Source organism: Clarias gariepinus, chromosome 16, assembly GCF_024256425.1.
Source record: "Clarias gariepinus isolate MV-2021 ecotype Netherlands chromosome 16, CGAR_prim_01v2, whole genome shotgun sequence".
NCBI lineage: Eukaryota > Metazoa > Chordata > Actinopteri > Siluriformes > Clariidae > Clarias > Clarias gariepinus.
In genome coordinates, this window is record NC_071115.1 from 27,617,355 (window position 1) to 27,634,136 (window position 16,782).

Genomic DNA, 16,782 nt, shown 5'->3' on the forward strand with positions numbered 1-16,782 from the left:
TGCTTCATCTATTTCACTAGCAAGAGGTATTCCCCTGCAACAAGTGTGTGACGCGGCGGGCTGGTCCTCTCCGCACACATTTATTAGATTTTATAGTCTGGATGTTCCTGTCACTCCGGGCTCACGAGTCCTCGAGTCAGCTTCCCAGACATAGTTCTGAGACCTCACACGCTACACAATGCGGGGTCCGTTTAGACAATCAATCTGAGGAATGTTGCCAGCTCACTCCTATTTATAAACTGCAGGTGCATTTAATCAGACCGAGGTTATATAAGCCAAAATTTGGCGTGTTTGGTACACAAATGCTTCACAACCGGCAACATAAAAAAGATATTCCCCATAGCGTTTTCACGCAGCATCTCGTTCCCGCCTTTTCAGGGAACAGTGTTACAGCAAAGTAACCCGAGACGAACTCCAGCACTGAAACAATTCGGCAGTGTACTGGGTCTACATGTTTCGCCATGCACCACTTTCAAATACCCTCACCTTGAGGGCATAAGTTCTTCTAGTGGTTTCAGGGCTCCCAACTCCATGTGCACTAGTGTGTAAATTGTCTTGAGGGACAGGAACTCGTCCTGTACCCCAAGCAAAACCTGGTGCGCTAGCTTATTTAAGCAGCACGAGCACAGTCCGCCCTGGCGCATAACACTTATTTGCCTCCGGGGATTGGCCCTGAGTAAAATCTCCTTGCTTTTAGCCACAACTTAAACCGATCTCATGTGCAGGGCCCAAAGGTGTCACCGTGGACGCAGCTGCCATGAGCCCTAAAAATCTTTGAAAGTGATTGGTTTTCTTCAGGGTGTTGGAAATGGATTCGACACACACAGGAGACACCTGTACCCACATTGCGATCGAATCCTATGTGACACCCAAATATGTTGTGTTTTGAGCAGGAAAGAGAATGCTTTCCAGACATCCACGAGTTCCTTAATATAATAAAATCTAACAAATTTACACCTGGTGTAAATTTGTTAGATTTTATTTTTTTAAGGTGATAAGGTGATGAGAAAAATATAAGAGGTGCGCATCAGAAGCCATCAATTTTACTTAAGTCACAAGAATGCGATGGTTAGATATGAACCTTTTAAGGCCAGTAACATTAGTGTATATGGTGCTTGTGTAATGCTGCTAGACATGTTTGCAGTTTAAGTCCCTGTGGTTTAAGGGAATGTTATTCCTCAACCAATTAATAGACATCCCAGTCTTACTTCACACCTCCAGGCTCAACCAGATTTCTGGCTAGATTTCTAAGTTCAGAACACTCAATCTGTTCATTTCAAATAATGTACTCATATCCCTACATCCCTTCTTATAAAAACTTCACCATACTGTATCAGCAGTAGACACTATTTCATTTTTTTATTTAGTGCACAAATATTATAAGTCTCTGTGTAAAGTGCATACTGATCACAGGGTTAGTGTTTTGATAATTTTAGACTAATTTTAAGGAAAGACTGAACTTTTAAACTCTCTACAGAAAATATCCCTGTTCACTTACTTGTCTGTGCAGTTCACTTGTCCTCAGAGAAACCTGGTATATATGAACAAACAGGGCCAGGACATGGCTGTATTTGAGAAAGTAAACAAACCAACCAACCAACCAACAAATAAATAAATAAATAAATAAATAAATAAATAAATAAATAAATAAACATCAACATTATGTTTTATCTTTAATATCAAGATTACATTATTTTTGGCTCTGAGGTATATACGTATAATATACAGTTAATCCATCAAGGTTGTTGAATTCGATCTGTGTAAAGTAGATGTTGGTATTAGTAATAAAAACTCCACACACTCACTCACCCACTATACCACTTTATCCTGTATTCAGGGTCATGTGGGCTGGGAGCCTAAGGGCACAAGGCAGGGTACATGTACACCCTGGACAGGGTGCCAATCCATCACAGGGCACACACACTTACTCACACACTACGGGCAATTTGAGAACGCCAATCAACATGTAGTTGGACTCTGGGAGGAAACTCACCAAGCATGGGAAGAACATGTACATAGAGACGGGAATCAAGCCTGGACTGGAATCAAACCTGGACCCTAAAGGTGCAAGGCAACAAAGCTAACCACTACATTTACATTTACATTTAGGCATTTGGCAGACGCTCTTATCCAGAGCGACTTACAAACAGTGCTTTAATGTTTACATCATTGGATACATACTTACACTGGGTTAACTAGGTTAATACACCACCATGCCGCCCTCCACACACTCAGTTCAGTACAAAACACACATCTGCAGGAAGAGAAGCAAGGTGTAAATGTTATTGCACCCATAGAGGGCAGTAGATTCCTTCTATTCAAGTAAAACACTTGAAACGGGTGTTTAAAGGTTTAAACTAAAGGTTTAAATTCAGTCAGTGATGCTGCATGATTGTACTGTATTGTTTTACTGATGCAAAATTAAATGATAAAATAACTCCATAACTTAGTAAGTGCATTTGGGGTTTTCTTAAAATTGAATTAAATAGTATAATTATCATTTTTATTTATATATTTACTGTATGTAGACATGTATTTACTTACTTAAGACAAAACATAGTGTTAGTAATAACAGCAAAATAAATTTATTAAGTAGAGAAATGTCACATTACTTTCATTCACAGAATACAGTGTGCTCTCTGTAATATTAATGCAAATCTCCATCTCTTCCTGTAATATCACCGTGTTGATTACGAGAGATAGCGGTTCTCATTATTTCTCATTCAGCACCACTGATGCTGCTGGCTCTCACCGCCTGTGAGTGTTTGGGTTTAAACTTTTAGCTCATTTGTTTCTGTTACTTCAACTTGCAAACCTTTTCTGTTTTTCCTTTTGCAGTTCTGTTCTGTGCTGCGACTCAGTGGTTATAAATGCTTCTATCACTGATAGCAACAGAAACTATGGAATAGCTTGGACTCGACAATCTGCAGGAAAAGCTTTAGAATGGATCAACATCATGTATTATGATGGCAGTATTGCTAAGAAGAATTTAAGTAACAACAAGTTTGTTGTCTATCGAGACACTTACAGTAACAGTGTGACTGGAGACACAGCTGTGTATTACTGCGCCCATAATTCACACGTGATCCGCACAAAAACATCATCACAGCTCTGTTATGAGTTTAAATATTACCACAAATTGTAAATGTGAAAAATGTCTGTGTATAGATAGATAGATAAATAGATAGATAGATAGATAGATAGATAGATAGGAGAAAAGCAGCAGGCTGTTTTGAGTTGACTGGCATTCAATATGCAATTACTTATGCAAATTTCCTCTTACAGCTACATATAGAGAAATATCAGCCTCTGTTTCTGTGGGCTCTGGAGAATTCAGCACTGCTTTTAGTTTAACAATGTTTCTGTCAATTTTGCTGCTTCTGGCAGCTTCATCCTGTGAGTTTCACTTCAATAATGAACTCAGAGAGATGCTAGTAAATATTACAGTTATAACCCACTGTACATACATGTTGTACTGAAATAATGACTTTTTTTCAGATGTGGAATGTGCAGTAGAACTCACTCAGGTCTCCTCAGTGATGTTAAAGCCAGGAGAATCTTTAACCCTCAGCTGTAAAGTATCCGGATACTCTGTTACTGATAACAGCTACGGCACAGCTTGGATTCGACAACCTGCAGGGAAAACTCTGGAATGGATAAACCTCATTTGGGGAGGTGGGAGTACTTATCATAAAGAGTCTCTAAAAAGCAAGTTCAGTATTTCTAAAGACGGCTCCAGCAGCACGGTGACTCTGAGAGGACAGAATCTACAGACAGAAGACACAGCTGTGTATTATTGTGCACGCCGACCCCACAGTGATACTTCTACTTAGGTGCCAATACAAAAACACGTGTGTGCTGAAGTCATGAATTGAAATTGTTTCCAATAATAGTAATTTAATAGTAATACATTCCTAAATCTCTTGGATTTATAGTTTATGTTGTTGAGAAACCACAAAGCCTTACGTTCTGGCTTTTATAAAAAACTTACAGTAGTTATACTGTAGCTTCACTTCTAACTGGTGCACACTTCTTACTGTACATGAATGCAAAATAAACTCCTCCTCATGAAAACCTTAACATGTCAACGATTAAACATACTGTATGTTTAATATGTTTATGTACATTTGTTTACAGATATAACTGTGTATTGACACAACAGACACTAACGACTTATACACACTTATACACAAATGGCCTGTAAATATCACTCATCTTCTATACTGCTTTGTCCTGTATTTAGGGTCTCGGGGACATGGAACTTATCCCAGGGGCTTAGGGCCCGAGGCAGGTTAGACCCTGGACAGGGTGCCAATCCATCGCAGGGCACACACACACTCACACCCATTCACACACTACGGGCGATTTAAGAATGCCAGTAAGCCTAACCTGCATATCATTGGACTGTGGGAGGAAATCGGAGTGTCCAGAGGAAATACATTATTACACTGGTGAAATAAAAACCTAAAGGACATATCATAGAATAGAATATCAATTGGTTCTCCAGTTTCCTCCCACAGTCCAAAGACATGCAGATTAGACTAACTGGCATTTCAAAAATTGTCTGTAATGTGTAAATGAGTGTGTGAGTATGTGTATGTGCTCTGCGATTGATAGACACCTTTTGTCCTAAGTATCATGGGTTTAAGCTTCAGAACCCCCATGACCCTGTATACAGGATTAAACATTATAGATGACGCGTGAGTGAGTATAATCAACTTGAGTATAGTAAAAGTACATCCACATTGTGTTCAGCCCCATCATTATTACAGTACATACTCTGGTCATCTGAGTGTCTTTAAGCTGAACCTCATCAAAATCTTAATTTTTATTTTTTTGTATTAATAAATATATTAACTTAAATAGGAATCACAAATCCAATACATTTTCCCCTCAAATAAGAATTGTCTCCGTCCAAATGTCCTTCAATGTGATATACTGTACAGTATATATGGTGATTTAAAATGCATTCATACCCCTTCAACCTTTCCATATTTTGTCACAATACAACCACAAACATAAATGTATTTTACTGGTATTTTATATAATAGACCAACACAAAGTGGTACATAATTGGGAGGTAAATGAAAAATGGTTTTCAAATGTTTTTACAAATAAAAATCTGAAAAGTGTTTTCATTCTGCCTTCATTACTCTGCTACCCCTAACTAAAATCCAGTATAGTCAGCTCTGTAAAGCCCTCAGAGGTTTGTTAGAGGACATTAGTGAATAAACAGCCTGATTAAGCCAAAGGAACAACAAAGCCATGTGGGAGACACAGCAAACATGTGGAAAAAGGTGCTCATGTCAGAGGAGATCAACTTAAACTTTTTGGCCTGAATGCAAATATGGCAGAAAACTAACAGCACGTTCCAGCAGGACAACGACCCTAAAGATACAGCCAGAGCTACAGTTACATGGTTTAGATCAAAGCATATGCATGTCAGAATGTGCCAGTCAAAGTCCAGACCTGAATTGAATTGAGAATCTGTGGCACGCCATGAAAATTGTCCATCCAACCTGTCTGAGCTTAAGCTTTTTTGCAAAGAGGAATGGACAAAATATTTCACTCTCTACATGTGCAAAGCTGGTAGAGACTTGCAGCTGTAATTATAGTGAAATGAGGCTCTACAAAAGTATTGAATCAGGGGTGGGGGGAAGGGGGGGGGGGCGTTTGAATAGAAATGAATGCCACACGTTGTAACACTTGGATTTAATTAAACCACTAGTTACCTTGCTACGGGGTCGAGAATCAAAATACGGGTTTCTAAACAACACTTCCGGTATTGCGCAATCCAGACAGGACAAGTAAAGACGCGACACAAGAACTATATATAAACCAAACCAACGTGTATTAAACCAACAAACAAACAAACAAACAAACAAGGTGCACCAAAAACCAATATATAGAAAATATATACAAATAGAAACAATGTGTATGGTGTATGCGGGTGTGTAAGTGCGTGTATGATTGTCCAGAGTTAATGATATTGCAGTGTGTGAAATGATGCACGGGAGAGATTGGCTCGGCCTCACCGGTATAGATGACAAATCCGGGAGCTCGAGCAACGGAACGAGAGGTGAATTGTGAGTGTCTATGAGGAATAATCCAACAGGGGAAAAGTACTCCTTTAGAATCATCAAACAAACTCTCTCTCAAAATAAACAGCGCGCTGGGTAAATCTCTCCGTGTTGAGCCACTTGCCGGTTCCGGCTTTATACCGGCACACGTGACCCGACGCCGCTTCCGGGTTCCCTCGCGCTGCGATCGCGCATGCTCGCGAGAGCTTACCGAGTGACCAACACAGTCAATGGGGACAAATAAAACCAGATCGGGCAAATTTACAAGCACAGGTGAGCCGCATTAGCTCCTTAATCCATTTCCCTGTTTGTTTAAAATGCCCTTTTATGTGGCTGCGCTACATAGACCCCCCCCCCAAGCCTCCGGCGTCTGAGGAGAACGTCCGTTAAAGCGCTTTAGATTAACCACGTTCACTGTATCAGTTTTTTGTGGATTGCCCCAAGACACTGTGTAGTTAATTGGTCCCTTTTTGTTTTTTATTTCTGCTGGTCCCTCCCACTTGGGCGCTAGCTTGGCAGAAAATCTTTTCGCTGCGGAGGAGAGTGGGTGAGTTTTTATCCAAACTAGATCTCCCGGTTTAAAGTGCGCATCTTTTCTCCGGGCATTGTAGTATCTAGCTTGTTTGGACTGTTGTTGTTTTACTCTTTGTCTCACCTCCTCCATGATAAGTTGTTGTCGGTCTAGTAATGAGTAGGCTGTGTGATCCGGTGTTGGAGGGTGATTCATGAGCCTTTCGAGTGGCCCTTTTAGTTGCCGACCCAGTGTGAGTTCTGCAGGTGTCTTTCCAGTAGTTTCCTGTTGGGCTGTATTGATGGCGAATCTGAGCTCTGGTAACCATTGGTCCCAAATTTTGGTGATGGTCCCCGACGTATGAAGCGATCATTGTCTTCAGAGTTCGGTTAACACGTTCCGTCAGGTTCGTTTGTGGGTGGTAGCTCGTAGTTAGCTTTTGGACGCTCCCCCAGGTTTGGCAGAGGTGTGCCAGTAGCTGAGACGTAAACTGGGGACCTCGATCGGAAACTAGATATTTGGGTACTCCCCATCTAGTAAAGATCTCCTCTCTTAGAACCTTCACCAGTTTTGGCGTCTTTACATCCCTGAGGGGAAACATCTCCACCCATTTGGTGAAATAATCTACCACCACCAGCAGATATTCATTTTGCCTTTTACTTCGGGGAAAAGGACCCATGATGTCCAATCCCACGGTGTGTCCTGGCTCTGGAACCTCCGTGCTCTGTAGTAGCCCACTAGGTCTAGTGTTTTCTGTTTTATACTGTTGACACACGCTGCAAGTTCTCACATAGTGCCAGACGTCTTTCCGCACCGTAGGCCACCATGCCACATCTAGTAACCTCAGCAGGGTTTTTAGTTGCCCCAGGTGTCCTCCCAAGGGATTGTCATGATAGTAGTGTAAAAAGTTTTTTACTAATGACTGGGGGACAACTAGTTGAAATTTTTCTCCGTGTCTTACCGGTACCCGGCGATATAACGCCCCTTGGTGATGTTCGAACGAGACCCTCTGCTCCCTTGTGCTTCGTGGCTGGTCATTAGAGAGCAGCTTCGTGATGGTGGGGTCCTCATGTTGGGCTTGAGTTATTTCGCACAGGTCGTTTGGTAAGTCGGATGAACATTTAGAGGTTGTGATGGCGAGACATGGAGCGGTGCCCACTTCTAATGGCGGGGGCGCCCGGGATAGCGCATCTGGTCCCAGATTTAAGCAGCCTTTTCTATGATGTACTGTAAAAACGAACTGTTGTAGGCGTAACGTCCATCGGGTGAGACGAGAGCTGGTTTTCGGGCAGTTGAAGGCCCATGACAGGGCGGCATGGTCGGTAAAGACCTCGAAAGCACGACCTTCTAGATAGTGCCTCCATTTTTCTACAGCCCAGACCACGGCCAAACACTCCTTTTCTGATGTGGAGTAATTCTGCTCAGCTCCTCTCAACATTCGTGAGGCGTAAGCTACTGCTCGTTCTCCTTCTGCTGCAGTTTGGGTGAGGATGGCTCCCAGGCCCACTTCGCTGGCGTCGGTGTGCAATTGGAATGGCAGATTTAGGTTCGGTTGTATTAGTACTGGGGGGTTTTGAAGTGCATGTTTGATGACATCCATACTGTTCTGGCATTCTTCGGTCCACTCCCATTTTACTCCCTTCCTTTTTAAATTATTTAATGGAGCTGTTATGTCTGCGAAGTGGGGAATGAACTTGTGATACCAGCCCGCGAGACCCAGAAAACGTTGAAGAGATTTTAAGTCTTGTGGAGGAGGATATTCTGCCACCGCCTTGGTTTTCTCCGGGTCTAACTGCACACCTTCCTCAGAGATGACATGACCGAGGAACTTCAGCCGCCTTTTGAAGAAATGACACTTCTTCATGTTGAGGGAGAGATTGGCTTGGGTGAGTCTGGAAAATACTGCGTTGAGATGCATTCTATGTTGTTCTAGTGATTGTGAGTAAATAATAATGTCATCTATATAGACGAAGCAATATTTTCCTCTTAGATCCGCCAAAACTTTCTCCATCAGTCGTTGGAACGTTGCAGCTGCGTTTCTGAGTCCGTAGGGCATGGACCGGAATTGAAACAGCCCTTTGGTAGTGATGAAGGCGGTCTTCTCACAGCTGTCTCTCTCCATCTCCACCTGCCAGTAACCAGATTGCAGATCCAACGTTGAGAACCAGGAGGCGCCATCCAATGATTCAATGATGTCATGTATTAAAGGCATTGGATATGCATCAGGTTTGGTCTTGCTGTTCAATTTTCTAAAATCTACACAGAAACGGTAAGTCCCATCGGGTTTAGGTACTAAAACAACAGGTGACGACCATGATGAACATGAAGGTTCGATGATGTTGTCCTTCAGCATCTGGTCGACTTGATCTTCTATAATCTTTTTCTTCAAGGGTGATACTCGGTACGCTCTGGATCTAAATGGGGTGTCGTCAGATAAAGTGATTCTGTGTCTCTCCAATGCTGTTTTGCCCAAGATGTTGGAGGTGGTGCGGGGCCAAGCGGCCATTAGTTTCAGCAGCTCCTCTTCGTTGTCGGTTTCCCATGATGTCACCCTTTTTAAGTTTTCCTCCGCACATAGGAGATCATCAGGAGTCACAGGTAAGGCTAGATACAGGTTAGCTGTAGCCGGGAGATGAGGGTGTCTCCATTGAGCAGACTTAGATGGCGCAGAGTGGGGTTGGGACATTATGAAGGGATGATAAGTGACTCCCTCCTTTGTTTTCAGCCCGTACTCCCCGCGTGCGACGTCCAAGGTGGCTCCTGTGGCTTTTAAGAAGTCCAGCCCCACGATCAGAGGGAAAGCCAGGTGAGAGTTGCTCATGACGTAAGTGTCTAGCTCACAGTCGATCGTGTGCCAGTTGTAACGCAGCCTTCTCTGGGTTTGCGCCTGGTGTGTTTTCCCATCAGCCATAACAAACTTCTGAGGAGAAGGAACATCACACCTGACTTCCTGTTCGCAGAGCTGCTTCCATAGATGTTCCCTCATCAGCGTGTAGGAGCTTCCTGTATCGACCACAGCATTCACCTTCCTTCCTTGCACTGTTACTGGAACCAGGAGAAGCGAAGGAGTTGCCAGAGGTTGAGCAATGGAGAGTCCCGCTGCGTGCTTTGAAGGAACTCGCTCACCTGCCTTCTTATGACTCTTTTCCTTGTTGTGCTGGGAGTCCACCTTTTGCCAATAGTCTTTGGAGCTCTTGCAGTCTTTTTCCACCCTAGAACCTATCTTCACAAGCTGTTCCACGGTGTTCACTGTTCCTCTCAGACATCCTGCCACTCTTGGGTTGATGTTATTCAGGATTCGCCCCACTAGTTCTTCCTCGGAGATATCAGGCTTCCACTTCATACAGAGGGCGCGGTAGTCATAGGCGAAGTCTCTAAGGCGTTGACTGGGCTGCTGTACCAGAGACCTTAAGTTTTCTTCCACTTCTGTGAGGTAGTCATCCGGTAAGAAAGCCGCCATAAATGCCTGTTTAAAAGACTTCCAGTCCTTCACCTTGCCTTTCTCTGCCTTCCACCAGCTCAGAGCAGGTCCTCGTAGCACCGTGCTGAGGGTTCCTAGCAGTTCTGGGCTGGGCAGTGGTCTGATCTCCAGATAGTTTTCACACTGTTCAATGAAATTAAGAACATCCGCCGTCTCTGAAGCGTCGCCAAAGGCTGGAAACTCCAGGCGGATGGGTGGTCGGCCATAAAAGGAAGAAGAAGAGGGTGAAACTGAGGAGGTAAGCTGAGCAGAAGCGTGTGGTTGAACACAAGGAGGAATGTCGTATGTTTCATGCCTGCTTATGTGCTGTACCTTTGCTGTAGATGCTGTGATCGTGCTGGGAGAATGTAGAACAGGAGATTGCGGAGATGCAGGGGTGTAGGCCTTTAACCTTTGGATGGTGGGCGTACTTGTGAGCCGTAGTTTTTTCATCTGGTTTTCCCAGATTACGTCACGTCTCAGAAAACAGTCAGTGACAGCTTTTTCCAGTTTCTCCAGGGCCTCTTGGCAGTAGCGCTCCAGCCCTTCTAAGCTGGCGTCCACTGCGTCCCGAAAACTGGTTTCTCTGTTCAGACTGCTGTTTACGGATTGTCTAAAATCCTGCTCCAACGTGTTCACTTTGTCAGTAAGCGCCCCCATATCCTCCTTGCATTGATTCAGTTCAGTTTGCAATGTATGCACAACATTAATATCAGACACAACATCATCATCATCATCGTCATCATGTCTGTCAGATATATATAGTGAACTAATCAATGAGGTTATTTCAGCTGTAGGGTTACGGCGTGTGACAACTGCATCATCTACATCCTCCAGCACATTATTAGCTACAGCAAGGTCGGCCTGCACGGCACCACTAGCATTAGCATTAGCAATGTTAGCATCCATTTTGTTCTGCCAAGACACACAAAACCGGAAAATACCCGAAAATACCGATTCCCCGTACGGGCCACCACTATGTAACACTTGGATTTAATTAAACCACTAGTTACCTTGCTACGGGGTCGAGAATCAAAATACGGGTTTCTAAACAACACTTCCGGTATTGCGCAATCCAGACAGGACAAGTAAAGACGCGACACAAGAACTATATATAAACCAAACCAACGTGTATTAAACCAACAAACAAACAAACAAACAAACAAGGTGCACCAAAAACCAATATATACAAAATATATACAAATAGAAACAATGTGTGAGATGTATGCGGGTGTGTAAGTGCGTGTATGATTGTCCAGAGTTAATGATATTGCAGTGTGTGAAATGATGCACGGGAGAGATTGGCTCGGCCTCACCGGTATAGATGACAAATCCGGGAGCTCGAGCAACGGAACGAGAGGTGAATTGTGAGTGTCTATGAGGAATAATCCAACAGGGGAAAAGTACTCCTTTAGAATCATCAAACAAACTCTCTCTCAAAATAAACAGCGCGCTGGGTAAATCTCTCCGTGTTGAGCCACTTGCCGGTTCCGGCTTTATACCGGCACACGTGACCCGACGCCGCTTCCGGGTTCCCTCGCGCTGCGATCGCGCATGCTCGCGAGAGCTTACCGAGTGACCAACACAGTCAATGGGGACAAATAAAACCAGATCGGGCAAATTTACAAGCACAGGTGAGCCGCATTAGCTCCTTAATCCATTTCCCTGTTTGTTTAAAATGCCCTTTTATGTGGCTGCGCTACAACGTTTCAGGTATTTATTTGTAAAAGTTTTACAATTACTAAAGATTAACTCTGCTTGTGAATCCTCCCGTCCCCAACAGATATGCAAATACACGTATGTGGGTTGGATTTAATAGCCTCCGTTAAACGTGTCAAACAGAGGAGAACCCAGAAAAAAATAACACACACCATGTTCTCTACATCTTTACTGCTCCTGCTGGCGGCTGCATCCTGTGAGTGTTTTATCAAATTTATTTATTAATTGCAATAATAATAAATGTGCATTATTCTGTCTATTGTGTGAGATATCACAGTGTGTTTTCCTCTACAGATGTGCACAGTTATGAACTGACTCAGCCTGCTGCCATGACAGTCCAGCCAGGCCAGAGTCTCTCCATCCCCTGTAAGGTTTCTTATTCAGTTACAAGCTATACTACATCTTGGATCCGACAACCTGCAGGAAAAGCTCTAGAGTGGATTGGGTATATCAATAATGCTGGGAGTACAGGCTACAGTGACAAACTGAAAAATAAGTTCAGCTTCTCCAGAGACACTTCTACTAACACAATAACAATTCAAGGACAGAATCTGCAAACTGAAGACACAGCTGTGTATTACTGCGCAAAAGAGTTACACAGTGATACGGAACAGTGGATTCCCCTTACAAAAACTTTATGAGATGTGTAATAAACATCCTCTTAATGCAGCTAATAAACAACTCTTGCAAATGTATACTGTTGTCTATTGGAATGAAAATTCAACAGTTTTTGTCATCAAGAATGAACAAATTGCATAAAAATGACATTCGCTTAAGATTTACATTTTAAATGCCCCTTTTTATTTTACAGAATATTAAATGAACAGTGGAAATAAATATTCCATCAGTGAATTAATATTCATGAATAACACATGATGCAAACTCGCGGACGTAGAAAATCCACTACATTTAACATAGTGAGTGAATTTTTGCTCTGAAATTTAACATAACTACCTAGATAATTATTCATTAAAAATTAAGAAAATAATAATAAAAATTATTATATTTAAAAAAAAAATTCTATTTCCCATGCTTACTCAATAATCATAAAACTGAAAAGATTTGATTGTGGGGCTCAGTGTCAGTCAGTACTACATTTTTATCATGGTAGTTTTTCTGAATTGATAGAACACATTGTTTGAAGGAATTCTCTCCTTTTCTCACAACAATAAACACAAAACCAGAAATACAGTGTCATGTCTTCTACGTGAATGTGACTGTTTTCGTGGCATATTTGCAGGAGGCAAGATGTTTGTCTCAAAACTCGTCTTTATTTAACATAAAGCACAAAACAAAAGCATAGGTTCCTTTCTTCGAGCACTAGTAAACGTGAATCACAAACAAAAACGTATTCACTCTACTATCCACAACAACAACAACAAAAGCTAGACGCCTGACTGATGTTCAGTCAGGCTATTTATAATGAACTTAATTCCTTCCCTCGGTTCAGGTGAATGCCTACGTCACCTGACCGAGGTGTAACCTGGGAACTGAAGTTTCTTAAACATAACCAACAAAACATAAGTAAAACTACAAACAAGTCTGGGCCTTTGTCGCCCTCTAGGGGTTAACCCTTACATACAGCTACTGTCCACGCGCAAAACTGTTAACTGGTTTTGCAAATTCAAAAAATCAACTTGAAGAAACGTATCTTTGCTAACGACCAAAAGTCTGCAGAAACAGCACACAACAGCCATTACACACTATTTATATACTATTACTTATACTATTTAAAAAGTGTTTGTTTTTTTTTTACAGTTTTTATAAAATGTTTTCTTAAACACATGTTTTGAAACTATCACAATTTTTCAAAACTCTTAACACAAAATGAAAAGATTTAACTACTTTAAAAACCCACACTGCAGACTAAGACATCATAGCAAAGTAAAAATATTTTCAAACTGGTCAAACCTTTCTACAGTTTCTTAATATAAGATCAAAAGCAGACCAACAATACTTTTGTTGTGTTGTGTTCCATTAACAGTTGACATAAAACGGTTTGATTCCTTCCTTAGCATTCCTATTACACAATGTAGTTGTTGGTTAGTCAGCTTAATAAAAGCTCCAATAATGCTGTATGGAGGCCCCTGTAATCTGTAGAACACAATTTGCTTTGAACGATAGCCTGAGCATTACAGTAATATATACAGTATAACTCCCAGCCAGTGCCCAAACCCCCCAGCCACTAGATGGCCCAGCCCAAGCCCGGATAAAATGGGAGGGTTGCGTCAGTAAAACCTGTGCAAAGTTGTTGTGCGGACTGGATATTCCGCTGTGGCGACCCCTTGTCGGGAGCAGCAGAAAGACTAACAACAACTCCAAAAAGAATGTGTTTCTAATATTAAAGAAACATTTGTCAAGTATAAGGGGTTTTTCATTCCGTTATAAAAACCTGCATGTCCCCCATAAAATTGTATGTCTCGTCTACTTAAAATATGTCCTAAATACTACAGTAGCTCCTCCCATCATCACCAGGTATGCAAATATAAACATAAGGGCTGGATATCACTCAGTTTATTTGATGTGATGTCCTTTGTTAAAGGACAGAGAACAGAGGAGAAAAACAACACACACCATGTTCTCTACATCTCTACTGCTCCTGCTGGCAGCTGCTTCTTGTGAGTGTTTTATATTATATTATATTATATTATATTATATTATATTATATTATATTATATTATATTATATTATATCATATCATAACATAACATATCATATGTTCATTTTATATAATAATATAAAAATGTGCAGCATACTGTTTATTGCATAATATCACATTATTATTTCTTCTACAGATGTGCACAGTGAGGAACTGACTCAGCCTGCTGCCATGACAGTCCAGCCAGGCCAGAGTCTCTCCATCCCCTGTAAGGTTTCATATTCAGTTACAAGCTATACTACATCTTGGATCCGACAACCTGCAGGAAAAGCTCTGGAGTGGATTGGGTATATCAATAATGCTGGGAGTACAGGCTACAGTGACAAACTGAAAAATAAGTTCAGCTTCTCCAGAGACACTTCTACTAACACAATAACAATTTGAGGACAGAATCTGCAAACTGAAGACACAGCTGTGTATTACTGCGCAAAGTACACACAGTGACACAGAACAGTGGATTCCCCTTACAAAAACTTTATGAGACGTGTAATAACTCTTGCAAATTTATACTATTATCTATTGGAATGAAAATTTAACAGAACAAATTGCATAAAAATTACATTCGCTTAAAATTTACAACAAATCTGAGACAAACACTGAGACAAATGTTCAAATAAACACTCAATGCAACTAATAATGATATTAAGACATTTTGAACCGTTATTCATTTTGTATTATTTTTTGTCTTTAATGTCACTGAACTCCTCTGTTTCTGTGTTCCTGTCTTTTATCTGAAATGTGCAACAACATGATTTGAATACAGGGCAGAGTTACAAAGAGATCATACATCAAATTCCTATAGAATTCGCATTTAAATTTATAATAAAAAAGTAGCATTTGGGTAAATGGGTTAACTAAAGTAAAATAAGTCATTTAATAAGAAAGGGTTTATTTAAAATGATTATTCTTTGAACATTTTGTAATGATAAATAATTCTGTTGTATGTGTTCTACATAAAACCTTATAATTGGCCAGATAAATATATACTGAGCTACCTGTAGTCTTGGACATCCACGGTTCAAATAGATTCAGGTATAAACAGCATATTTCTGTCTGTTCTAGCTTCCAGTCAGCTCTCTAACAGATAACACTCACATATACACTACCGTTTGGGGTCACTTGCAAATTTCTTTCTTGTTGTTTAGTGATTTATTTTCTACATTCTACAACATGGGGATTTCAAAACTATAAAATAACACATAGGGAATTAGGTAATTAAGAAGAAGTCCTCTGATTAATTTTCGGTGTTAGAATACTGGAGACAGTCAAGTCATCAAACTTGATGTGATTCGAGTTATAAACAGTAGAAAACAGAGAACACACCCATGGGGGCGTAATGGGGCTAGAGATAGGGGCTAGTTGTTTCTAATCTAGGGACTGGCTGTTTTGTCCAAGAACGGGGTTAATAATAATAACTGCAATATTATATTTAGTTTACTTAATATTGTGCATTGTTAAATTTCATTAATCGTTCAAATCCATGAGGAATGATACCTGAGAGCAGTGGGGTTTTTTTGTAGGTTAGAGCAATAGACCCTCAAAATGTCCGTGAATATCCATGAGTTTTTGTGTCAAGCCACATAAAACCTGATAATATTCAATTATAATATTTTTGTATAAAAACAATCCCTGCCTTTATTTTATTGTCAATCATTAATAATTGTAAGGAATCGCCACTAGAGGGTACTGTTTAGTTTGTTGTAGTTTTTGTTTGCAGACTCAGTTTCCCAGAAGGCACCTCGGTCAGGTGATGACGAAGCTCACCTGAACCGAAACAGCTCATTATGGAGGTTATAAAAAGCTGTTAGTCTGGCAAACTGGGTCGAGCTGAAATAAATATAAAAATGTCAAAGGCGGAAGGGAAATGTATAGTTTGGAAAGAAGCTGTGAGGGAATGGCAACAGCAGTGGGATAGAGAAATTAAAGGGAGACATTTATATGGCATTCAAAATAGAGTTGGTACTGAGAGGAACTGGAGAGGGACTAGAAGAGAAGAAACAGTAAAGACAAGATTAAGAATTGGACACAGTAACCTGAATAATACATTGTACATTATAGGGAAGCATCCCACTGGCGAGTGTGAGGTTTGTCAGATACCTAAAACCATAGAACCATAGTACTTTTAAATTGCTGAAGATATGAAGAACAAAGGAGGAAAATGATGGAAGAACTAAGAAAAGGTGGATTGGTTGGGACAGAGATAAAAGATGTATTAAAAAGTGGGATGATTGGGCGAGGAAAGAAAAAACATTTGTAACTTCTTAGTTGCACCTGGTTTGATGGATAGAATATAAGAGATGGAAGAAATAATCTGGAAATAGAGTGAAGAAACATTAAAGAAAAATTAACCAGA

General features: G+C 41.0%; 1 gene segment (V, D, J or C); it reads left to right on the plus strand.

Moving 5' to 3' along the window:
• Window positions 1–11,923: 11,923 nt before the first annotated feature.
• On the plus strand, window positions 11,924–12,411 carry LOC128544298 (immunoglobulin heavy variable 1-8-like). The segment is given in 2 exon segments: window positions 11,924–11,966; window positions 12,065–12,411. Coding segments are annotated over 2 exon segments (390 nt in total).
• The last annotated feature ends 4,371 nt before the right edge of the window (window positions 12,412–16,782 follow it).